At 40.6% G+C, this 25,483-nt stretch overlaps 1 protein-coding gene across 1 annotated transcript in view; it reads right to left on the bottom strand.

Annotated features, from left to right (window-relative positions):
- PLXNC1 (plexin C1) overlaps positions 1-25,483 on the bottom strand; it is a 69,616-nt gene that overhangs the window by 23,339 nt on the left and 20,794 nt on the right. Inside the window, exons 6-20 of the mRNA XM_015284072.4 lie at positions 24,447-24,591; positions 20,180-20,249; positions 18,769-18,844; positions 18,592-18,648; positions 14,431-14,570; positions 13,009-13,188; positions 11,566-11,653; positions 10,459-10,665; positions 10,157-10,348; positions 6,891-6,990; positions 5,715-5,816; positions 5,225-5,328; positions 2,147-2,188; positions 1,555-1,679; positions 794-992 (exon numbers count right to left, since the gene is read on the bottom strand). Coding sequence (XP_015139558.2) covers positions 794-992; positions 1,555-1,679; positions 2,147-2,188; positions 5,225-5,328; positions 5,715-5,816; positions 6,891-6,990; positions 10,157-10,348; positions 10,459-10,665; positions 11,566-11,653; positions 13,009-13,188; positions 14,431-14,570; positions 18,592-18,648; positions 18,769-18,844; positions 20,180-20,249; positions 24,447-24,591 — 1,827 coding nt within the window. The remainder of the gene's footprint in view (positions 1-793; positions 993-1,554; positions 1,680-2,146; positions 2,189-5,224; positions 5,329-5,714; positions 5,817-6,890; positions 6,991-10,156; positions 10,349-10,458; positions 10,666-11,565; positions 11,654-13,008; positions 13,189-14,430; positions 14,571-18,591; positions 18,649-18,768; positions 18,845-20,179; positions 20,250-24,446; positions 24,592-25,483) is intronic.

The following is a 25,483-nucleotide window of genomic DNA, read 5'->3' as shown; positions in this document are numbered from 1 at the left end:
GATGGCTCTTTGGCTCCATGCAACACTATTCCTGCAGCCCAGCTAGGGCATTTTACTAGCAGAGCTCCATAAAGGCAACTGCTGTCCTGACAATAAACCTCTCTGACAACTCCTTGTCTCTTTCCTGGGGTTTCAGGAAAACTGTTCAAATTGCTGAACCCCAAACAGTTCCGCTGCTGTATCGGTGGTACAGGTGGGACTGATAGGAGTGATACCATCACGCTTGTGAGTGAGATACAAGCAAAACTGATACGAGTGATACCATCATGCTTTTGAGTGAGACAGGAAACATAACCAAGCACTGAAACCAAGCACGAAATGCTACCAAGAGGGCTAAAATAAACAAGCTGCAAAAGAAAAAAATGCTTATCTTGTTTCCACTTGAAGTTATAGAGTTATGGAGATTTACAACACTGTTTGGAGGTTAAAAACCCTGGAAAGAAGTTTAGTTTAGCAGGAGATGGTTTTCCTTAAACCTTCACCTACACAGCAGCTTTCCAACAGCTTGCACAGACAGGTACAAACTGCATTTTAACATGAAATAATGGCTGACATGAGAAAAAGATATGCTGGTTGCAAAATTATCCAACTCACATCCAAATAAATGAAACATTAATTTCTTACAGTCAGTCTCTTCCTAAACCTCCTTGACGATATGTCAACTAAACGAGAAGAGAGTACTCTAGTAATGTGTTAAACAATGCTTTATACAGATCCTAATAACATTCCTTATGGAAGAAATCATTTAAAATATCATTTTTGTATGTGATGCAGTGAGAAGACGTAGCCATACCCGGAGAAACCCAGAAAGGCAGACAGACATCCAGTTTGTCAGCAATTTTTCTACCACAGATTCAGTTCGTCTGAGCAGGAGTTTAGGCTGCACATTGCTTGACTGTTCCATCAAGTCCTTCGTCAACACTTCCAAAATATGGGTTAGATAAACTAGCTTAGTTTGTAGTGCAATAGTCAAGAAGGATGCAAACAAGCACCTGTTCAAAGAAAAAAAAATCAAAACAACAGAAGAAAATGCTATAATATATGAAATTTCTATTCCAGAAAATATCTTTAATAAAAGAAACACTCAGCACAGTTTATATCTTAAGTTTTTAATCTTTAGGCATTGGATCTGCCCACCAATGTCTACAAAAATATAAAAAATGCAAGTCCATCTGCTCTTCAGATGATTTTTTAAACATACAATTTGCCTCTACATTTAATTCTGCAGAATTACGACTGCTTTGGTGACAGAACATTTCTAAACTGTAAAACTGTTGATGTAACTGCAGGAAGTATTTACAGTTTTGATGTGAGCTTTCCTGCTCCTTTCCCTCTTTGTTTACATCTACAAACATTCTGATTTCTCCGTAATGGTTTGTTTAACAGCAGTGTTTTTCCCTCCTTAGCGTGTGCAGATGGAGAAGATGGAAAAACACTCTGGAGGAATGCAAGTTTGTTTTATAAGAAGTGGAAATTACATTTGGGTGCTACAATCCATGTTGACTTTTCCTTTAATTCTCTGTCTTGAAGACGATAAGCAAAATCATACTATACCTGTCTTTCACAGAGAAATTTTTCTGCTTTTCAAGAGTGTGAATGAGAGTAACAAGAAAGTTCTTGTTACAAATCAGAGCATGCAACATGTTGAAGCTTTCATCCTTGCGTGTTTGGTCTCTGCTCTGTAACAGTTAAAGAAAAATAAGCAAACTGTAGTTTGGCTACCATGGATTCTTAATGTTCAGAATGACGGCAAGCAACATACGGGATAAGATCCTGGCCTCATTTCAATCAGTGGGAATTTTGCATTTCATGGGTCTCAGGATTTTACTTAAGATGAATTGTGTACAACACGGAGTGCACACAGAAACAGCATACATTTTCTGGAAAATCCCCAAAGTAATGCCAACAGCTAGGTTTGCCCGTTATCTGCCATGACTAGATCCTGTTCAGGTATTTAAATATATGTTGGGTAACGCAATCTTACATATCATATTCCATTTACACGTAAATCCATGTAACCTCCCCCATAGGGAAAAAGAATATACAGAAAATGTAGTTTGATGTGTTACAGGACAACACAGCCATAAGGGATACAATCGCTTGTGAAATAATATTTATTGAGACATATCACACTACATCGACTTACCTGTGGCATGTCTTCACTGAAGATGGATGCAAAACCTCCTGACTAAAACACAAGACAGGTGATATATATCATTCTGATGTATATCAAAAGTTTCACATTAAACATGCCAAGCATGCTCCCGATGGCACACAGCTTGAAATAAAACGATGGAAATCCTGGCCTCTACACAATGACTTCTTCCAGGTTCACCGAAAAGTAAACTCCAGAAGATGACCTGGTATTGATTACAGTGCCACTGTGTGTTACTCTATGCTGCTGAGCTGCACTAGCACAGCAGTGAAATAATGCCCTGCAGGAAAGACTGTTCATTACCCTCATCTCCAAATGAGCAAGGGTTACTCCCGGCTGCTGCATCCTGCTGGAAAGCAATGATAGGGTTGTCGTAGCACAGTGACACTTGAGTTCATCTGCTTCCATTCATTTCAAAGCACTTCTTGAATGTTCCCAAATGAACTCACCAGGAGGTCCATGCTGTCAGAGGCACAGGTGCCACCACACACCCAGCCCTAGTGAAGGCTGTCACAACACAGGGACACCCCCAGGTCTCTGACACCTTGCATATGCTCCTTGTCTGACTCTCACAGCCTGCAAGTGCAGCATTCTTGAGCACCAAATTTACATTAACAATATTTACTACTGCAAATGTGTTATCTGTGATGCTGGCAGCCCCTCATTTCTTAATCCTCCCCCTTCTGCATGCCTCAGGTTTTCTTCTTTTCTATCCTCCTCTTCCTCTACGGGCTATTCTCATCTTTTTCAGAACTTGTTCAGCACCCCTAACATCACCTACCAGTAACATTTTCTCTCTCTACTCCCCCACTGCTTGTGATGCAACAAGAACCACATAGAAGGTTAAAAATAATTGCAAACAGGGGACAAGCATGTTAGCATTAAACCAAACAACATGGAAAACGGAGAAAGAACAGAGGTAATAAACCAAATTTCACAAGAAAAGTGAAAATCAGGCTGAACATAATGAATACTTTAAGAATAGCTGTAACATCCGTTTAACACCTACAAGCATTAAGCACAAAACAAAAGCTACCAAGCTGGACTAAATATAGAAAACTGGAGCAGCAGGAAGCTAGAAGCTCAGAATGAAGATGGAGTACATCACTCTTAATTTTAGGTATCTGACTCCCTCCTTCAGCAATTAATCTCACTCTGAGACAGATGTCTCAGGGAAGTAGGATGAATCACGTTGAGCTGTCTCTCCTTACATCAACTACAGAAGATGCTCAGAGAACAGCTTTGATGTTCATATTTGAGCAGCTTAGATTATATGAGACAAAACCCACTGAACTCACTGGAAGGCAGAATGAGCACAATGTAGGTATCATTTGAAGACATCAAGTTAGCAAGGGAAGTGGTGGTTTATCTTACTTTGACCTTTCTGACGCGAGGTTGCAATCTACAATTTCTTTTCTGCTTATCTGTAATATTTGCTTAAGAAAGCATTTCTCTCCTGCCACATCTACACTGCACAAGGTATATTTGAACACTTATGCAATGTAAATGGTAACCACTTAGCAGGAAAGATTGATACATAAGACATTTAATAACTTGCCTGACACTACATGTCTGCAGAGAGCTAACAGGCAAGTTCACTTCCTCCATTTATAGGTATTTAAAATTAAGACAAAGTCCTCACTGGAAACAATTCAGGGCTGCAAGGTAACATACAAGGTGCGCTTTGCCCCACTGCAAAAAAAAAAAGGAGTCTGTCCTTTTCTGATCTTATATAATGCAATAGAGTGACCCACTCTGTGCCTTTTTCCCCCCTTTTTAGTTTCTTTACACAAAGTGAACACTTCCACCCAGTAAAACAAACTGAAATGAAAAAAGACAGAAAGCACGTTTTGTTGGCCCACTGAATTCAAACCTCCCAGTCACCCCATACAAATTAGACTGGCAGCATCATAGCACAGTAAGGAGAGAGACTGCAACTTTCTGTGGTGTGAGAACTGGACTCAAGTATATAAAGATTATGCATATGTACTATGTTAAATATGAATCTGATTTAGTAGCTGCTATTTGGCACTGTACCAGCAGGAGCTCCAATTCTGTGCTTGTCACATGGGTTTAACTTTATCACGATGAGCTTTTTGTGGGCTTACACACAGTGATAAAGCAAAGCAGTGTGCAGACAAGATCGCAGGATTAGGCCACAGCAGTGATGAGTGACATATGCCAAGCAGCGTGTAGCTAAACAAGCAGACACCAGCTATAACTTAAAACACCACTGTACTAAGCAAACATTTCCACTCATTGGCATCAGTTACACAAGAAAATATTAACAGCTGAGACCAGAGCCTTTGCCAATTAGCCAACGCCAGTCAGCACTGTTTAACATCACGGTGTAATTTTGAAAGCTGTGGCAAATGCACTGACCAGCACAGCAATGTGTCACATAAACAACAAATATAAATACATATATTTTTATATACATATACAAGGGAAACCTTCAAGAGAAGGTCTCTCCAGTCCTTTTATTATGCAGTGCCATAAACTACTCCACAGACCAATGAAAATATCCACTTCCAAATAGGACCGCATTAAAGTACTTATGTAATTTTAAAGAATTTGTTCTGTATTCCTTTGAATCAAGGTCTTATCATTTCTGTCAGCAGCTTGAAGTAGGCAGTCAGCACAACCTGAGAGCCATCTCCTCATTCTAGAAGTCTAATTAGGAAATGTCATGACGATAGCCAGCATGTTAGCTAGCCTGACTGTTACTTTAATTAGCTATAGCACAGGAAATGAATACGTGAGAAAAAAAAGCAATGGATAAATTATAGTTTTGTTAGGACGGCCTGAAAGGCGAGGCTGGGCAAAAAGAAGCTGATGTATACACAACCCTTGAAAATTCAACAGTGGTGCTTTAACTACAGCATTTAGGCTTGGTTAAATATAGAGATGCACAGCCTTGAAGCGCTCTTTGGTAGCTGTTGATTTAAGAAGAGTTTCTTATGAAAACAGTGTGCAGTGACTGCATAGTACTTTGTTATTTGATCCTTATCTTTCTAGCTTTTTCGTGACTATACAGGGCTGACAACTGAAAGACTTGTAAATATTTACCTCCGGAAAGAAAGTTCTAATAGCAAAGTGTTTGTAGTCAAGGAAAGGAACAGTTCCAAAACTATCCACCACATCTAATTCATCCATCTGCAGTTCAGCAAATCCTGTAAAAACACCCCCCTCCCCACCCAGAGAGTTAGTTTACTTGACACAAAATCATCTCTACAATTAAAACTTGGACCCAATACATGTTCCTTAAAAAAACAGTTTTCAGTCAAGAGAGTTTGCTTTTCTGAAGCAATTAAGGGGTGGAAAGTACCTATTTGTTTTTATTTTCACTTGATGAAAGAAATTATTACATGCAATCCTATTAGCTTAGCGCTATCTGCTACTGAGGAGCAGACTAACATTAAAGAGGAACACCGATGCAACACAAAAATAATTTAGCTGCATTAAATTAAAGTGTTTATACGATGGGAGCTTCTTTTTGACAGTTTCAGATCAGAAATTACATTGCCCACTTAAGCACCATAAAGCTCTTTGCACCTACCCTCGCGTATTTCTTTCCGAATTTCATACTCCAACAATTCAAGTTGCTGACTCTGTTTACGAGTTAACTCCTTGGACTTGTATCTAGTAACTATGAATGCCACTAAAAGGGAAGGAAAACAGACTCTGAGTACAGGAATTTCAGAAGAGACAATTCCACTAAAGGCCATATTTTAATATGATTAAGAATATGATGTAATAGGAAGATTAATATACAATTGCAATCTTCAGATAGATTAATGCTTCTACCATCATCAGTGTGACAGTAGTCATGAGCCCCAGCTATCTGGATCTAAAACCATATTTAATAAAAAACATTCCCTGTAATGACATCTTGGAATTCTGAATCCAACCTCATATGAATGTACAGCACACTGCTACATACAACCTGTGCAGTGAGGTACAGCATATAACAACCACTTTTAGTACTAACGGCCTACTTCAAGTAGCACTGATTAAACAGGAAAAGAAGCTTTGAAAAGGAAATCCACTTCTAGACTGTTCGATTCTCCAAAGCTTATTTTGACCGAGAAAAGGTGCTAGATATGGTTCTTGTGAAGAGAATGCACTTTTAAAAAAGAAATCCAACCAAACAAAAGAAGAAGCAAACACCAAGCTTATTACAATAAACTGAAACGTATCAAATACATAACCAGGCCAAGACATTTAGAAAATAGGAGTGACAAAAAGAGAAGGGGACAATTACGAAATGATGGTTCCTCTTCATTTTTATAATGACCTACAAATTCATAAAGTATCCAAATGAGACTAAGCAGAAGCACCACCGTGAATGCCTGAGGATGGGCAGTTGGGTGGGGCACATCCACCCCCAACGTAGGGGAGAGAAACTCAACTCTGACTGCTGGAAAAGCCTGAGCATTTTGCCTGACATAAAAACACAGATCCTAAGGCTTGCCTCACTACCTGCTAGTGAATAATCCCAGCAGAATGGCCAAAAGGACTGCCTTATAACATGCTGTCATCCAGTGAGATGGGACCGCACCGCCAGACCAGATTTAACTTTGCCTGCTCTCACCGGGAACAAGTGAAAAACACCAGACTGCAATTGTCTTACAAAAGAAAGTTTGTCTTGTGCATATATTTGTATATTTTTGATAAATTTCAGTTTATAATTAGTTCAGGGTTTCGCACTTCTTTTGTTTATTTCAGTACTTACCTATTATGACACCCACTACAATAGGTAGCAAAATGAGGACATATAAATATATGTATGATGACGTTGGTTTGACTTCAAGCTCAAAATTTCCTAATTTGACCTGAAGAAAAGAAATGGCTGTGTTAATTGAGGACAAGTGTTTCAGCAGTACTTAAAATGGTACTTCACATATATTAAGAAATTATTTGAAGCACATTTGAAGCGAGGAAGGCAATAGTTAAAAACATTTCTCTGCACACACAGTGTTTATCTGTCGAGCAGAAAAGAAAGGTAAAACTCCAGCTGATAATGAGGGAAGTAACATTTGCAATAGAGGCCCCGGCCCATTGTCCTCTTCCCCTTTTCTTTGCAGATGTTTCAACCTCTTCACGTAGGACTGCTGGGTGCTCCTGGAGGTCAGCTTCAGAACAAACACAGCATACAAAACATGTACAACACTGTCCGCAACCATTGGGCTTGCCAAAGGCAGGACAGACATCAGTTCTTAGGAATACACCAAAGCTCTGAAGCCTGTCAGACACTGAACTCAGGCACTGACAACTGCTGATTATGGCAAAAGAAATTTTGCAAAGAAGGACCTCCAAGAGGACTGTGAAAACACATAAATAAAGGGTAGCTAAGACTATAAACAGACTAGAAGTAAAAATACACTTTGATACAGAAAAAGAATACCACCAAGTGCTGGGGATAGAAATGAGCCTCAGATAATTGAAAGGGAGAGCTGGGTTGAAATTATTTCGGGTTACAGCAGGGAAGACAGAGATCTGGTGATTCAATCGCTGGCTTTTCACAGGAGGTGAGCAACCACGGCAGCTGCAGACTGCCAACTGGATAGTCACACTGCAGCTATACCAACATGAGTAGGCAAAGAAAGCCCATAGGGCTGGAAGGATACAGCCTTCATACGTTTGCGGCTGAAAGGAACAGAATAAAAAGCAGGCCTATTTCCTCCAACAAATGTATTTCTTCCTTTACTGTTTACATGTTTTCAAGTTCTTATACAAAGTACTTTTAGTCTGAGCCTTCCTAGGGTCTCATTTGCTCTTTCCAAGGCTGGAATGCATTGGTAGCTAAACTTGACTAATATATCTGTCTTTCTCCTCTTGTTATGTCCAACCAAAGTGCTCCTAAAGCAGAAATTTCTGTTACTCATCTCTGCTTACTGAAAACTGAGGCAAAGCATTAATTTAATTTTCAGGTCACACTTAGAATATCTTTAATCTTCATCACAGCCTTCCTAGTCTGTGGCCCCATTTCTTTCCTTCTATTTATTTTGCTTATGAATCAGATTAAATATGGTATACCTGAAATCATCTGACTTCTATTCCTATGTTCATTTCATTCTTCCTATGCCTCCAAACTTTACGGCATCAGCAAATGTTATTAGTGCATACCTTATTTTTGTGCTTGAGTCACTAGTGATATTAAATAATATCTATATAAAAATCAACACTGCCCAGAGTCAGCTCCCAATAAACAGCATTCAGTTGTTTTAATTCCTAGCATCTCCAAAATGACCATGTTAAGTAGTTTACTGAATGACTTCCAGGTACATGCAAACTACTGTTGTTTGTTGTTGAGACAATCACTCATCTTACCAAGCAAACAGATACGGTATAATCTGCTTTTATTAAAAAGAAGTTGGCAATTATCCCATTTTCCATTTATTTCTAGGTCTTTTGAGAGCCCCTCCTTCAAAACACATTATAAAGCCTTAGACAGAGCTAGGATTAAATCAGCAAACCTACATTTGCTGAGTTCTGTTTTATTTGCTTTTTAAATATCGGTTGTATATTTGGTGCTCTCCAGTCATACAGTACCTCTCCTGACTACTGTTTCTGTTTTTCTTTAACCTTTCTTACCAAGTCTGTAATACCATGTGCCAGTTCTTCCTTTGTGCTGTGATGCCCCCATGAATGAGCCCACTCTTCCTGTCTTGAGTCCCTGATCTGTCTGAATCTTGTTTCTGTCACTAGAATGGCACTTTTTTCTTTGCAGACTGGTTATCCTGTCTTTGAGCCCCTCCTCGACACCATTTTTCTTACTGAAGACTGAGGCAAGAGAGACATCTATTCATAAAAGTCGTAACTATCTTATCTTTAGCACCCAGATTATCTTTTCTTTGTAGAGGCTTTACTTTTCCACAGTTATTTATTTACATGATTGAAAAAAAACACATGATGATATTCTGTTCTCACATATTTATTCTTGTTGGAAAAAAAAAAATTAAGCACCAGAAGTCAAATGTTACATTATTACCTATTGCATTTGATTTGCCCTAGCAAGGTGGTGACCTTTCAGTGACAGCTGTTCCTATGAAGCTTGCAGGGTGGCCATGTGCTATTGCAAGGCAATGTTAATATTTAAATGCAACACCCATCCCAGAAAGACCTTCCCATGCTGTAAGTGGCTCAGATGGCCAGAATCCACAGATGGGAGACAAGTTAACAGTGATATGAAACTGAGAATAGCTTCGTTAATCTTTACTATATGCCATATGCCTTGAAGTCAATACAGTTATTTCTGCTTTATACCAGTTTTAAACCAGCATACACTGCAAAAAGAGTCTGGTATCATTTTTCATCCTTAACAATGGTGATAACTGCATTAAAAAAAAATGTATCTTCATCTTACTCATGGAGCAAATATCTTACAACATAACTTAGCCTTGAAATCCACACTTATGTTCTCATACTTGGGCCTGGCTTTGTGCCATATATTCACATTTTGGTCTCCTCGGTGCATGTTGAATTTTACCTTCTTTTTTTTTATTCAGAAATGCTTTCTTTTGTAGTCATCACTATGCACATGATCACTTAGTGATCAAAAAGCTTAACTAGTTTTAAAGGGGAAAAGTGAACAGGAGGACAGAATCCTTTCTTCTCAGTCACACTGCAGCAGCAGATTACTTACAGATCCTGGCACTCCCAGTGATGCTTTATTATTAATTTCTGTGCTACAGCCAGAGGTGTGACAAGCTACTACTCTCCTGGAGCTCAGAAGGAGGAAGCTCAGTTTGGGCTGCACAGACCACTTTTACGACGGCAACCAGGCTGGAAGACAACTCAGTACTGTGAGTGATACCTATGCTGGGGAGGCATGCTTAGATGTGAGGAATATAACCAGCCAACCAAGTACCAGGAGAGTGGAAAATGCATCCAATTCCTCCCTCTAAAGGAATATTCATTAGCAGAACATGCTGGTACATTCTACAACATTTGTATAAACAGCCAGTGTTAAATTGCATAAAGTGAAATTCTACTTACAAAAACTTTCACTGTGGAAAAGTCAATCTTTTCTGTTCCTTCCCTTTTGAATTTGCACAGTATGGTGCTACGGTCTGGCTTTTCAGTAATATTTTGGACACTGAAGTATATCTTTGCAGTCTGTGAACCATTCATATATGACAGATAAACTTCTACCTCAGTTTTAGAAATATTCAAGTTGTCATTTTCTTTCTGCAGGGAAAAAATTGAAGATAATAAGCGGTCACTAAATATGGTAAGACGTAACAAACTTCAACGACTATTTAAAATAAGTAATTACAGTTTATTACTTTCAAACTTACATATATTTTTAATTCCAGATCAGGATCCAGCTCAGTGTGCAGCTGATAGTTAATGAACACTGGGTCAGGGTGATAGTGCAATTTGACACATGGTATAAAGGTAGTTTCCACTTTAAATATCATATCAACAACTTTACCCTCCGTTGCATGGCTCAGACTTGGCGATAAGTAATGATACTCAGATTTGTTTTGAGGACACTCAGAGATCTAGAAAAGCAATAGCAAAGCTGCAACAGTCATTAAGAACTCAACAGTGTGCACAATTACAAACAGAGGCAATCAAAATAATTTTAAAGCCTTCCTGACTTCACACAGATAACTGGTGAACGTCTTCTCTACGATCACGGCTGCATGCAGAGCACCTGAGAAAGTTTCTTTGTTGAGACTGTGTCTACCTTTAAGCATATTTACGACACTCTCTGTGTGCTGTTTTAAGGCTGACTGAACACTGCAGAGGCAGCTATTTTCTGCAGTGAGATGGGAATAGTGATGATGAATTCTCCTTCCTTCCCCTCAACGCAGGTCCTATGAGACGAGCCGAACAAGCTTTTCAGCACCCCCAGGCACTGCCTCTCTCCACTCCTGCACTTGTTAAAGTGGAGTTTGTTACAGACATCCATCCCATGGGCAACTCCATGGGGTGGTGCTGCTGCTTTCTGGTCTCTGTGCTACAAATTCTGGGGGCAACAGGAGGCACATGTCCTCACAGCCTTGGAAAAAGGCTTTCATCTCAACATTATCTTGTCTCCTCCTGTTTGCTGAGGCACCATATGGGTGCCAGAGATACATACAAGACCCTCCTTCAACTGAACCACATCTGGAGCTTGAGGGGACGCTCAAGAAAGGACAGTTTTGGAACAAGTCTCTGGAGCATAGAAAATGTCACAGAGAATCATGCAGGAGAGTAGCTTATGTTTATCCATGATCCTGTACTGAGGATATATGCAACCATAATCCTACAAGTGGTTGTGTTTATTTTAGGAGAATGACTGATGTTAAGTGTGTCTAAGCATTTGAAAAATGCTGAGATCCTCCTAAAACCTTAGGAACAAAACCTAATCCCTTAAAAGACCTCCATTTGGTATTGTAAAGGAGATTAAGACTTACGGTGAGGTTTGATCTCTGGTCATCTGAAATAATCACTTTGTCCACCACATTCAAATTTCTACCAGTTGTAATTATTTTGCGACCACCACTGTTAGAAAAAGAAAAAAAAAAGAAAGAAAAAAAAGAGAAAAAAAAGAAAAAAGGCAAGTGAAGGCAAGGTTAAAATTATCTCTTTTCCTACAGATAAACTCTCTATTAAAGCTTTAGCTGTGAATGAATTACTCATGCATTTTCCTTTGGTAGCAGCCTATAAAATAGAGTCAACATGCAGGACAAGATAATTTGAGCTATATAGCGTAATGCCATACTTTCTTCATAATGTTATGATAAATGCTTTTCCACAAAACCAAATGACTTGAAAGCATATGAACACATACTCTTTTTCAAAAAAGTCTTCTTGTGTTTTCTTTTCACACAGCTTATGAGCTAGACTGCAAGTTAATATTCTGTCTTGAGGAAAGAACATCACGGTATTTTTCTATCCTGAAGCAGCTCTGCCTGTGCTTAATTCCTGCTTTCCTCAGGACAAAGCAGTGGTGCCAGGCACCTCTCAGGGAACATGCTCGTCAATGTTCAGACCATCTGTCTCATCACACACAATGGTGCTTGTGTACGAGGGCTGGCTCATCATCTCTGCTGAACACAGTTGGAGTGGTTTAAGGTATTATTAATTTCCAGCTGTCTGTGCTGCGCCTCACCTGGAGGCAAGGGCACGTGTCCTATAGCTGCTCAGCTGCTGCAGCTGCCAGCCCAATGCATTACCTCAAACCCACACTTGGCAGTGCTTGATGCCAAAATGTCAGCTTGAGAACATGAAAGAGGGTAAAATCCCTTCTGCTACTCTGCTTCACAGGCAGACGGACAGGTGGAAAGCTGTGCCTGAAAATGTCTCAAACCACCCCGCCAGTCTGACACCAGAGCTGAGAGCTTCCTGAAGAACACAGCAGAGCCTTGAAATGAACTCTTTCGGCTTTAAAGAACCCAGTCCTAAAGCAAGCCTGCACCTAACACTTCTGTGCTGGGTATCTTCCCTTTCAATTCACTGATGCTTTATATTGTTTCAAAGGTGAAGTGTATACGAACATCAAGAAATTCATCAGAGTTTGAAAGAAAGTTAACTGAAGTTTGAATTTGCATGTGCTAGCAAATTTTGGATTTAGCTTTAGCACGAAGAGGTGACTTTTAACTTCTACTGTGGAGACTTGAGACAGGCAGTGAGGAGTTTATGGAACCCTGCAAGTCACAGAATCATTCTTGCAGCTATTGTGACCCTATCTGTGCGTTAAATGTTAAATCAGTTCACTGGCAGAAATGTATCCTTCACAACACATTACTGCAGTCATCCATGTTCATATTAGCTGCAGCCTGGCCAAGGAAGAACGCTCGTTCCTATTGGTTTAGTGGAACTACATTTTAATAAAGACATAGAAAGACACATTTTACCTGATCCAGGAGGTATTTGGTGTGATTCCAAAACATGCTGGCAGTGAAACATAATGCAGGGTGACTGGTGGTGAACATTTTCTCCCATCAGCCTGTATGCATACACTTTTGGCCTCTTTACGTGTTGGTGGGAGAGCAAATGTCATCTGTGTATCATTTATCACATTTCTAACTTTAATGCTGGAGGAGAAAGAAAACAGTCATAGATGCTGAATCACAGATGCCACTATGTCACTCATTTGGTGTTACTACATGAAGCCTATAACCTAATGCAAAGGATGAAGAGAGGAAAGGAATGAATCTTTGAGCTGCCAGATGGAGGTGAAGAGAGAGAGCAGGGAGTGGAAAAGAGAAAGTAGGGCTTCTTTTGAATGAAGTTGCTATGTGTCACAATAATCATACAATATGGTACAGATATTGGTCTCAAGGCCTTGGGACAAGGCTATGTAATGCAGCGAGCGATTCTCCTGTTATTTTGTATGCTGTTCAACCAAAATGGTTCAAAAGCTAGCCAAGAATGAGACTCTTCAGATTACTCTTCTTTTTCACTCTTTTCTCGTTCTGTTCTTTGTCTTTTGCTCTTCCCTCCCTTCCCCTCATTTCTTTCTTCCTCTCCGTTGTCCCTTCTGCTTTTTTCCCCTCTTTCTCTCATTTTCTTCTCTTCTTTCCCCTTCTCTCTCCTCCCTCCCCACACTTGCCTTCATGCTCTTTCTTCTCTCTCCTCTCTTCTTCTGTATCACTGTTCTTCCCTCCCTCTCTCCTCTTTTGTTTTCCATGGTTCTCAGAAAATTCATGGTTGAAGAAAAAATTGAACAGTACCATGTGAATATTTGCTCAAGTGCAAGCTATAAAAAAAGGGCTTGGTAATCACAGGCAGCCATTGCAGCTGCTCCTGAAAATGACTGATTGAGAATAAGATAGCCTAATTACCTAGGGTTTTACACTGTGTAATCATCAATAGAGAAAAGTACAAGTTGTTGCATGAGAGATTTCCTTCCCTGGTGTCTTGTCTGTGCCTTCAAAAGCCAAATCCTAGAATACGTGGGGAATAATCTGAAGCAGAGGAGAGCCAAACAAAAACTGAGGTTTTTGGTTTTCCTGTGACCTAACGTCTTGTTGCCTGCTCCAAGAACCAAAGGGCCACACGTACAGACATGCCCTAACTACTGTTGAGAATAATGCCCACCTACCCACCCCACACCCTGTACTGTACCCAAACACCACACTCATTTCCATCCTTTGGGAATACGATGTGGAAGATTAACGAAGGGAGTGCAGAGCATCCCCCTTTTGCTGAGAAGAGGTCCAGGACAACTGTTCAAACAGCAGTGCTGCTAGGGAAAAATTGGGTTTGGGGTATAAACAAACAATTTACACCATGCAAAATAAGCAGTAGTACTTTTCAGAGCTGTGCTAACTCACATTTCTTGTTTACAGCCACTGCTTCCTGTCAGTATCAGTTTTATGCCCGATTCATGTGTAAAGTTTTCTCCTTTGACTGTTATTTCACTTTTGCCCAACGTAGAAATCCACAAAGGCTTGATGGAATGAATGTTGATATGCTATTAGAAAACAAAGCAAAACCAAATCTGTTTATAAAAAGGCTAGGCAGTTAGACAGCAGCAAAAACAACCACCACTCAGAAATGTGGTTTTGATGGCACCAAAATACATTTTTCTTATTAATTTCAGATCTTGTTAAGTTTGATCCTGGGAAGTACTGTCAATCACAACTTCTTTACAAGCCAACTATTTTTACCTACATAATTTATACTTCAATTTATCTCATAAGAAATCTGCCAAAAGGAATCACAGTCTGACATGCTGGAAGGTACATATCATAAAAACCCTGTTTGAAATGATACATTTTGCATGACTCTTGAAGAACGAAACAACACGAGACAAAAACCACAGTGCTGTCGCTATGAGATTGGAGAAACAAATGAAGGTACTTCTCATGACCTGAAAAAGGAAAGCAGAGTCAAATCCCAGGATGAAAAGTCAAGAAACAGCTCAGAATGAGCTTCACTATCTGAAGCACAATTGCAGAAATCTTTTGGTATTCCATTTTGATGCAAAAGAAGCTCACAAATCTATCCCCATGCATTTAAGAATAAATTTAAGAATAACCCTAGTTTGTGCTGATGCTGTCAGTCTTATATACGTATGCCTAGTTTTTAAACCGGGCTTTTCTCTGTGTTCTCCTTCGTGCATCTTTACATTTACTTACTCTAACTTACCACCAAGAAAGAGATTCTTTTTCCTAGCATATTTGCTTGATGTGAATGATAGCATCTCATGTTTACACAGTTTTGATGCTTCCCTATTTTGATAATCAATGTCAGGTTCCTCTCTGTGCATCTTTCAGACATCAAAAGAAAACTGTAAACATTCAAAAAAAAAAAACCCCAGGAAAATACACATGTGAAACCACAAAGTGTTAGAAACCTTCTCAGGCAAATGATTTCTGGCTTGGTTTTACATTGCCTGTACAGCCAGTTTCAATTCAGTTTTTAGAGTTTTGTGATTATCCTGATTTCCGCTAAGTCTGCCTGTGGATGTACTCTTGGGTAAGTTCAGCCCCTGATACTGAGAAGACAGCTAGCGCAAAACCTCTTAGGAAAGCTAGGGATGCTGTTGCCACAGCAGTTTTCTCCCCACTGATCTTTTTGTGTACACAGATTAGCATCAAGACTTTGGGCTCATTTTCTGAGGGGATGATGTGGGTCCCATCTCCAATCCTTTGCAAACACAGCCACCGCCTGCTTCGGAAAGTGCATTTTCCCCACACATTACCATCAAACACCTTAAGCAATGCAGAACAAACGTGAGACCCGTCACAGCTGACTAAAAGCAACAGCTTGTGCCTTAGGAAAGAGCAATGGAGGGCAAAGGCCAGGGCCAAAGGGCTTGCAAAAGCAAGGAATTTGTTAATGAATTTCCTTTGCTCCAAGGTGACTTATGGTAGGAATAATGGAGGAGGGCAAAGGAAATGCCTGACAAACCGCTGAAGGGGAAAGTTCACTCCCACCCTGACCCGGGGATCAGATTAACCCTTGCTAAGTGAGGAAGACGAATGAGGCAGAAATTTGAGAGCCTGAAGCCCTTGAAAGAGCAGTGCCTGACTGCAGCTACATCCTGTCCTGTCCCTCTGCTTGTGCCCTGGTGTCTCACACACAGCCACCAGCCAAACACTACACAAAGGAGGCCAAAACTAGTTAGGGCTCCCACACGCAACCATCAGGATCATATAGTATCACAGAAGCACACGGAGACCCGCACAGCTACATTAAGACAGCAAGCACCAGACAGAAACACAGGGTGCCCAGGGATGCAGGCAGGAAATGAGGCCTCTTCAAACTGCAGCTTACAGCCAGTGGGTGTCTAAGCAAAGAAAGAAAGATGGCGTGGTTGTTGCACAGAATGCTTTGCTTGAAAATCAGGGCGAGGAGAAGCTTCACCCCCAGCTGAGCCTTCACCACAGTGCCGTGACATGGGCCTCCTCACGGCATCCTGCCGTGCTGCATAGCGTCAGGCACATAGGGGCAGCTCTGGGGCCAGCTTGCCTCCGTCACTGGAGAGCCAGTCTTTAGACCTGCCTGTGGCAATCTGCAGCACTTTCCTCAGCAGCAAAGAACCTGAAAGCAGGAAAGGCAAGGCTTTCTCTCAGGCCAGCTAGCTTGGCAGTCCTTACTTCCTCAGAGTAAGGGACCTGCTGCCCCTCAGTTCCTGCACACGCAGTCCTTGCTTAGCCAGAAGAGGCCCCTGCAAGTGAAAGGGAAGGAAACAGCAGAGGCAGAAAGTCATTTATAAAAACCAGAAGTTGTGAGGCACGCCAATGCCATGGTGACACAGAAAGGGCGCAGCAGGTCCTCAGGTGATGTAAATCAGTACCGCCCTGTCAGCTCCAATAGAGCTCAGAGCTTCGAGACCTAGCCCCAGCCTGGACAGCATAGCACTTCCCTGGGGCTGTGTAAACAGTGACAGCCACATCCTCAGAGCTGAGGTTAGTGCAGCTGCAGGTCACAGTGAGATGCTCGGCAGTGGCCTGGTTTAATCAGCCTCTGCCTCCCTGAGGAGCTTATGCCTGTCCCTGCACTCCTTCCCCAGCGCTGGCACAGGGTTCCGAGGCCACACGGAGACCTGGATCATGCAGCCGACCCAGCTGAAAAACAATCTGCTGAAAGAAAACAATGATTTCCAGCCAAATCAGTTCCCCTGTCAAATGCACGTGCACGATCATTCCTGCTGTTGTTGTGGTGCAAGGGGAGGAGGGAGCAGGCATGGAAACTAGCAGCTGGAATCAGGAGGAGGGCTGGAGCTCCCATCACCGAAAGAAAGTATATTAATATAAATGCTGTGCTGAGGTTGTGGGAAGACACAAATCCTCTTTCTTGACCCTCCAATATGTTCTACTTAAAGCCCCAATAGTCAAAGGAAAACAGGATTTCAAATGCAATTTCAAGCCCTCTGAAAGGATCAATCATGTCTAAATAAACATCTGTCTTGGGGCTGCCTTTAGTGCTTTCACAGCCTTGTCCATCACTGCCTTTTCCAGATAAGGCATGTGGAAGAAAGCCATCTCCCAAAGAATTCCAGCTATTTACCAATGTCAAATTAATGCGCTTGGAAGCAGAGCAAAGAAGAACTTCCTCTGTTCTTTCACCAGCAGTAATGCTTTGCATGCACACCAAATCCAGAATATTAATGTTCAGAAGCACAACTATTGAAATCACACTCTTCTCTGTGGAAAATGAAACAAATTTTGTGATCTTGTTTAAGACGCCTCAGCTGAATAGCTGGATTTAGGAGGTAATTCCTGTCTTCACACGTAAAAGTTTGTGTAGTTCTAATGAAACACTTAGAAATAAGAGCACAGTGTCTATTTATACCAGCCATGCTATCATTCATAGAAAAGCAGAAACCAAAATGGGTAAGCAGCAAATCTCTATGTACTTACTCATCAGTCAGATTTTTCTTCACTACTCATTCCTCTCCTAATACCTGCATGTCATGAGCAACCACTGATGACGAGATTGCTCAGTCGAAAAAAAATAAAATCACTTGATCATAAAGAATAAAGAGATAACCCTGTGGTTAACAGGCTGTTCTATGAGGAAAAAAGGGTAAGTTCACACACGGTCTTTATGATTTCAAGAGAGAACTGAACAACCAGATTCAGACAGGTACTGTGCCACCAGTAACATTTCCTTTCTGGTGATCCAGCTTGAGTGGGATACATGAAGGTTATTTCCATCTCCAGTCTACCCACAAGCTTTTGTGGAGTGTCTAAACACAGCAAACATGGAATTTAAGGTCATTCTGCAAATACTGCATCTAGAGGTAAGCATGTGACTTTTGCAGTGCTTACTGTCTCAATGCCTGGATCTGAAACCCAAAACTTTGCTGGTACCTTTAAACATCAACCAAGCACTAAGAAAAACAGTTTTTATCCAAGACATGCATTACTTTTCTGTGTTCTTCATCCATAACTGAGTTCCCCTGCAAAGTCCTTTCAGTTTGCAAAAATTTCTCCCCCTGCCCACAGTACTTCAATAATGCTGACCTCAAAATGATAACTAACCTCTGATTTCTGCGCTGTGGTGATATCCTTGGAAGCATTTTGGACACTGCAAATATCCTGAAAAAAAATCAGCAGTTCTCCATGTCAGGACAAGAAAGAGACAGATTACTGCTCAGATGTAAAGAATACAACGAAAAGGTATCATAGGGGATTCCAGCTCTCCTCAACAAACTTCACCTGGCAGGCAGTGGCAGGAGAGACACGTGTCCAGTTACAGCTGGCACACTCACCGTCGTGTATGCACCATGAACAGCTGTTAATACACAGAACAAGAGCTTTTGTAAGACCAAGGGACTCAATCTAGATTCAGTCATGAATGTGAAATTTCAAGTGACAGAAAAAAAAAGCACAGATCCAAGAGAAAAACCTGGCAAGCATGTAATGAAATACGTAAAACATAACCTGAGTCTACCCTCCAAACCTACTGTTCTGTTCTGCTTATTCTGAGGACGAATTTAGTATGAAATAGAATCTGTGCTAAGATGCTGAAAGTCACGCATTTCTGAAAAGCAAGAAGCAGGCAGAGCACTTTATATTTTATTTTGCTCTGATCTTCTCTGGTATGTAAGTGGCGAGTTAGTACATTCTACCTTGAAAAGGGCAAACCTCCCACACTTCTACTCTGTGTGCATAAGCGTTAGCAAGTATTGCTAGTTTGTTGTTGCCTCTCCTTACCAAAAAATAGGCCTGTTGGAGACCGGCACATAGCTGATGCATCGATCACCATAAAGGATGGCCAAGAGCAGCATGCTCTTCTCAGCTCCATGCATGCTGAGAAATGCTGTGCCTTAAAGGAAAACAGTTCCTTCCCTATGTTGCTCCAGGGACCAGGCAGCAATGTGCTATTTCCCAAAAAGCAGGAGTCCAGTTTCATGCCAGGTGCCTATGAATTAGCCTCCTCGTAAACGAGACAGGCGTTCTGAAAGGAAATACTATAGCCTAAAGTATATGTTAATCAGACCTAGATTTTAACAACCACTTATCATAAAGGTTTTGGCCATGTACTAGGCACAAATGATTTCTATTGCAAGCTCTCAACAATGAGTTTGGCTCTGAAAAGAAAAAAAAAAAAAGAAGTACATATATGTACAGAGCAACAGGTATTTGTTGTTAGCAGATTAAATGCTTTTTTTCTGGTTAAAATGTATTCATGTTATCCATGTACCACATTTGAATCACGTCCTGCTCAGTTAAAGAACAGCTCCATAAGGTGACTTTCACAGATTCTCTTGATTTCTCTGACCTAGGTCTTATCCTGAGTACCAGAGGCCCACCTTTTTCACAAGAACAAAAAAGATTTTAATGTCATTATGACATCCTTTATTATCTCTTCAGGCACTTGCCATTCAGTCATTGTAATGCCTCTCCTACAGCTGCCAGGGTCCCACTAAATAAGAGTCATCAGAAGAAGTAGCTCTCTAAAGGCCATCAAAAAAGAGGAGGAGGAGGAAATGGGCTAAGAAAAGGGATTCAGCTATCTTTAATGAAACGTATTTCCTTAATAAATAACAAAAAAAAGAACGATCATACTTCCAGTGCAAACACATAACCCCCCCCCAAAGAACTGCAGTAGGAACCAGGTTCTTACTTTTCCAACTGAAATGTTTCTGTGAGATTCCAAGAGCTTGAGGACAGCGATGCTTCAAGGACCAGACAATCTGGAAAAATGTGACCGTTAGACAAATGCTGAATATTACAAGAAATACTTGTTAAAAAATAATTGACCTGAAGACTTGCATGCATTCAGTTGTTTTCTACATGGTATGCACTATCCCTCACACATATTCTTCACATTTTTATCTAATAAAAATAACTAGATTTTGTCCTTCCATAGCACCCTTTTGCTGAGTTATTCAAATGGTACATACACAAATTAATTGAGCTAGATGCCACCTATGCATGATATAGACAAGTAATGTTATTGACAAGATATAGATAAGGAAACGCCACCACAAAGTAAGGATGTAAAATCATCTCCTAAAGAGCACACAGTATACTCGTGGCACAGCCAGACCCTGAATTCAAGCTTTCCAGCACAACAGAACAGACTGTTCAAATGCAGGAGACCCTGACATACTGTACTTCTATCTCTTTCTGTCTCACTTGGGTTCAGAGTCTTCTTTTGTAATCTATGCAGTAGCAATTTTCATCCTATTTAAATCTTTTATGATTGCATGAGTCAATTTGCTATTATTTCAGCTAGTAATTACTATACCGACAATTCACTGGCAGCTGTGGAATGAAAGAGGATCTTCTCCCATGAGCAGAATACCACATCGAAAAACAGAGTTAGATATATACCACTTAAGCCATGGTCTCTTTCATCTGTGTGCCTGCAGATGTGTACGTCTGCAAAATGAATGACTGTCTGAGATCAAATAAAACCCACGTGTGCAGACCTTCCCAGCTTTCCTATGCTAAGAAGCAGATAGCTTTTTAATACAGGAAAGCTACACAGATTTCAAGTATATCCACCTTGCAAAGGTAGAGAAAGCTTTGCCTTAATCACAGGCTGGCTTGTTTGGACGAAAAACAGATTTGGCTATATTCAAATTGCTAAATAAGTAGTATCTGCTAGCTCCACATGCCAGCATGGCACTTGGGTGCTTACTGCTAAGGCCACCTGACAGCTTGTTAGAAACAACCCTTGGGACTGTTGGTGTGCTTAAATACCTTACTAAATGGAAAGCAAAGAGTCTGACTTTAAAGCTATTTCAGTAATTGAAGATGTAGATGAGCACGTAGAGACACTTTGAAATCCTCCACCAAACACCCATTTTTATCTTCAGAAATCTACATGTCTGCCAAAATCTGGCATGCTGGGCACAAAATTGCCTAAATGACTTCCCTAGTTCATCATACGAGAGCTCAAACCATGAGTTACTGAAATGCAGTATTTTATTAGGAGTAATAAGTAAAAGCTTGAGATTTATCAGTTTCTGGAAATGCTTTCTTCTAAGTTTATTTAAATACTTTAGAAAGAATACTGTCAAAAATGGTTTCCTGATTTTGTCTATATTGAAATTTACAGAAAACAAACCTACTGCTTTCTGCATGGTCTGGGCTGACCTTTGGAAATCCACCAGACTGCACTGAATAGCAGATATTTTCAAGTTTTTTTGTTTGTTTGTTTGTTTTTGTAAATGACCCCTGAAGGAGTTTTGCAATATCAGATTCAGATCAGACTCAGGTGAGACTGAGGCCACTTTACACGAGGTACCATAAACAGTCAACATTAACTCCTACATTTCTATGATCCACTAACAAAAGTCATAGGAGCACGTGAACGGCAGTACTACTGTCAGGCACAAGTGAAGTTCACAGCCTTCTGCTTAACACAGTAAAAGGGCTCATCTTTGGCAGAAAGCATAGGCCAGGTAAGCAAGGTTCCATAATACTGTATACTCTAAAGATCAGCTAACTGAGTGAGAAAAAGTTCTAGTCCAGGAAGGCAGAGAACGAGAATGATGACCATGTATTCCATAATTGCAGGAAAATATGGTTTTTCAGTCCGGGTTAATAAAGGACATATTTTCCTCTCTAATGCTTTTTTCCTCTTAAAAAGCCATTTACAGTGTTTAATAAAGCCAGCTTGATAGTCCAGAATACTTGTGTATATCACCCTTACTGTCAACTGCTGGGGACAAGGTCATTTACTCTTGATTCTTACATCAATGTTGGGCAGGAACTTAGAACTCGGCATGCAAAAGTTACATGATACCAGAGGAACTTTTGCCACGCCAGGGCTTTGGATGAGCTACTGAAATCTCAAATTTGTGGGGAACCTATCTCTATTTTGTATTCCAACATTGGCAGCAAAAGACAACCTGTATTAAAAGAGCCCTGTGCTTCTATATAGATCACCAAAGCAATGCAAGCGCGTTGTTGTCTCCCTGTTAGTCCAATAAGACTCTACTGTGAAGGATTATCACCTGAACTTTGGGGCCAAAATCTAGGGAATGCATAAAAAAATCCAGATATTCCATAATTTACCACCTTATTCTAAGTCTCACACAGAATCATAGCACCATTAAGGCTGGAAACCACTTTCAGGATCATCAAGCCCAACCATCAACCTAACCTATTGAGTCCTATCACTAAACCACGTCCTTCAGCACCAAATCGTACAACTCCTAAATACCTCCAGAGATGGAATACCATCTTCTCCCTGGGCATCCTGTTCCAATGCCTATCCACCCTCCCTGTAAAGAAATTCTTCCTAATGTCTGATCTAGTCCTCCTCTGGCACAATTTGTGACCATTTCTTTGTGTCCTATCACTTGGTACCTGAGAAAAGAGATCAACATCCTCATTGCAACCTCCTTTCAGGTGGTTGTAGACAGTGAGGAGGTGTTGCCTCAACTCCTCCAGACTAAACAGCCCCATTTCCCTCAGACACTCCTCATAAGTCTGTTTTCCCAGTCCCTTCAGCAGCTGCACTGCTTTTCTCCGCACATACTCCAACAACTCAATACCCTTCTTGTAGCAAGGGGCCCAAGCTTGAACACAGTACTCAAGATGCAGTCTCATCAGCACTGTGTACAAAGTTACAGTCACCTCCCTAGTCCTGCTGGGCACGCTATTTCTGACGCAGGCCAGGATGCCATTGGCCTTCTTGGCCACCTGGGCACACTGCTGGCTCACGTTCAGCCAGCTGTCAGCTAACACCCCCAGGCCCTTTTCTGCTGGGCGCCTTTCCAGCCCACACCACTGCATTGAGTTGTTATGAGCCACATGCAGCACCCAGCACTGAGCCTGGTTGGATGCTATGTGGCCAGACTTGGCCCATCGATTTGGCTTATACATATCCCTCTGTAGAGCCTTCCTGTCCTAAAGCATATCAGAAGTGCCACCTAACTTGGTGTTGTCTGCAAACTTACTGAGCGCTTAACCCCATCTCCCATCTTTATATAATTATTAAACAAAACCGGCCCTGAGACTGAGGCCTGGGGAATGCCACCCATGACCAGCTGCCCATGGAACTGAACTTTGTTCACTGTGATTCTGAGCCCAGCCATCAGCCAGTTCTTCGCCCACAGAACTGTACACCTGTCTAAGCCATGAGCAGCTAATTTCTCCAGGACAAGTTACCCACAAAATACACAAAACAGATCAAATGATCCACGCATCCAGTACAAATAGCTCAGATCTCTAATTCTGAGAGCTTGTGGACAATGTAGCGCAAGAACTGCTGCATAAGTATTCAACCAATAATTCAGAAAGATGAAAGAAATCCAGTCAAACACAGACAGATACATCAGTGAAATTGCTCTTTTAAAAGAAAATCACTTTCTCACAACTGTCTAAACTAGGCTGAAAGAGTTCACTGAATGTTGAGATTATTTTTTATACAGACATTCACATGGAAATTTTCCTCATATTTATGCTGGTACAGCTTGCTTTGAAAACAAATTGTGTTTGCAGGTGAGAGGAAGGCTAAGATGGGTTAATCTGTCAAAGCAGAGCACTGCACGAGCACTGCTTCCAGGGCTCCAGCCAGCTTCACTGTCCTTGCAGCTTCCCTAAGTTTCCTTACACATCTGCTAACTGCACTACATAAATGTAGCCCCCAAAGCTGAGACACTGCACTGCTATAGGCTGATTTGAAGAAGCTGCTTCTAGTAACAGGTTAATGTGCTTTATTACTTCTAGAGAGGACTCCATAATAACAAATCGTTAATGATCAAGAGTACTTTAAGTATACTCAAAATCACTTGACAAAACAGGAATAATTTTTTAAATGACATGTAATATGAAGTATTACCTACTGTTCTAAGATCTGTATTTATGCACAGTTCTCCTCAGTAATAAATGACAGCAAATAAGTACTAAATAAATATAATATTAAGACATACCATTATCCAGTGTCACCGGAGTAGTGAGATTGCAGACACAGGATGAGTTTTTCAGCACTACATTTTCATGAGGCATTTCAATAGGTTTTACAATTTTTATTCTACAGGAAGTAAGGGTTTTGCTTATACTTGCAGACACAGAAATCTATAAAACAATAATAACATAATCATTCAATAGATATCTTGTAATACTTGTTAAATTGCCCCCTTGCCTTTACAGAAAACTTCAAACTATGAAATGTAGGAACATAATCTTTTGTGGCAGCAGCAGACAATTCATTAAACAGCTTCTCAAAGGAGAAGACCTCTCCCAACTGGAGAAACAATACAAAGAGTCCTGAAAGGAACAGCATGGCTTACTTGCACAAATTAAATGGATCTCTAATGTATGTGAGGGGAGCAATCTAGACTATTTTGGATTTTAAAACAAGAATTTTGCTGTAGCAGTATTACATGCTGTTATAGTTCCTTCAAAATATTTGAGTAAGAATTACAAATCCTCACAAAGGGCCAACATTTGCATCCGTATCTAAAATGCACTTAATTATGAAACAGAATTTGTCTTGTAATTAATTATTCTTTGTTTCTGGCTGAGAGTGCTTTACAAATACGAGCACATTAATGCATTCAATCAAGAAACCAGAAACAATAGCATGCAGATTAAGTGGCCAGTCACAATACTTGATAATCAAATACTCAAGGCTATGTTTGCTGAGAACAGATACTGAGCAAATACTAATATCAAGCACTTAAAGATGCATTTGTGCTAGTGTACGTGTCCCACTGAATGTTTAACAACTCATTACAAAGCTCAGAACTTACATAATGAACTCAATACATAGTCACTGAATATATGAAAATAGCTAATACAGTGATATAATGGAAAAGTTGTCAGCATAGCAAATTTTTGAGTCAACATCATGAAGTACTGCTTCAAGATATGTTTTATAGGAGAGGAAGAGAACATCTGTCTGATCTACATATTCAACTTGCAGAGTTTTCCAATACATTTGCCAATTGTTGAGGTAAGAGGAATT

The sequence above is a fragment of the Gallus gallus genome, chromosome 1 (assembly GCF_016699485.2).
Source record: "Gallus gallus isolate bGalGal1 chromosome 1, bGalGal1.mat.broiler.GRCg7b, whole genome shotgun sequence".
Taxonomy (NCBI): Eukaryota; Metazoa; Chordata; class Aves; order Galliformes; family Phasianidae; genus Gallus; species Gallus gallus.
Note: the sequence above shows the minus strand (reverse complement) of the source record. Positions and strands in the feature narration are given on the sequence as shown.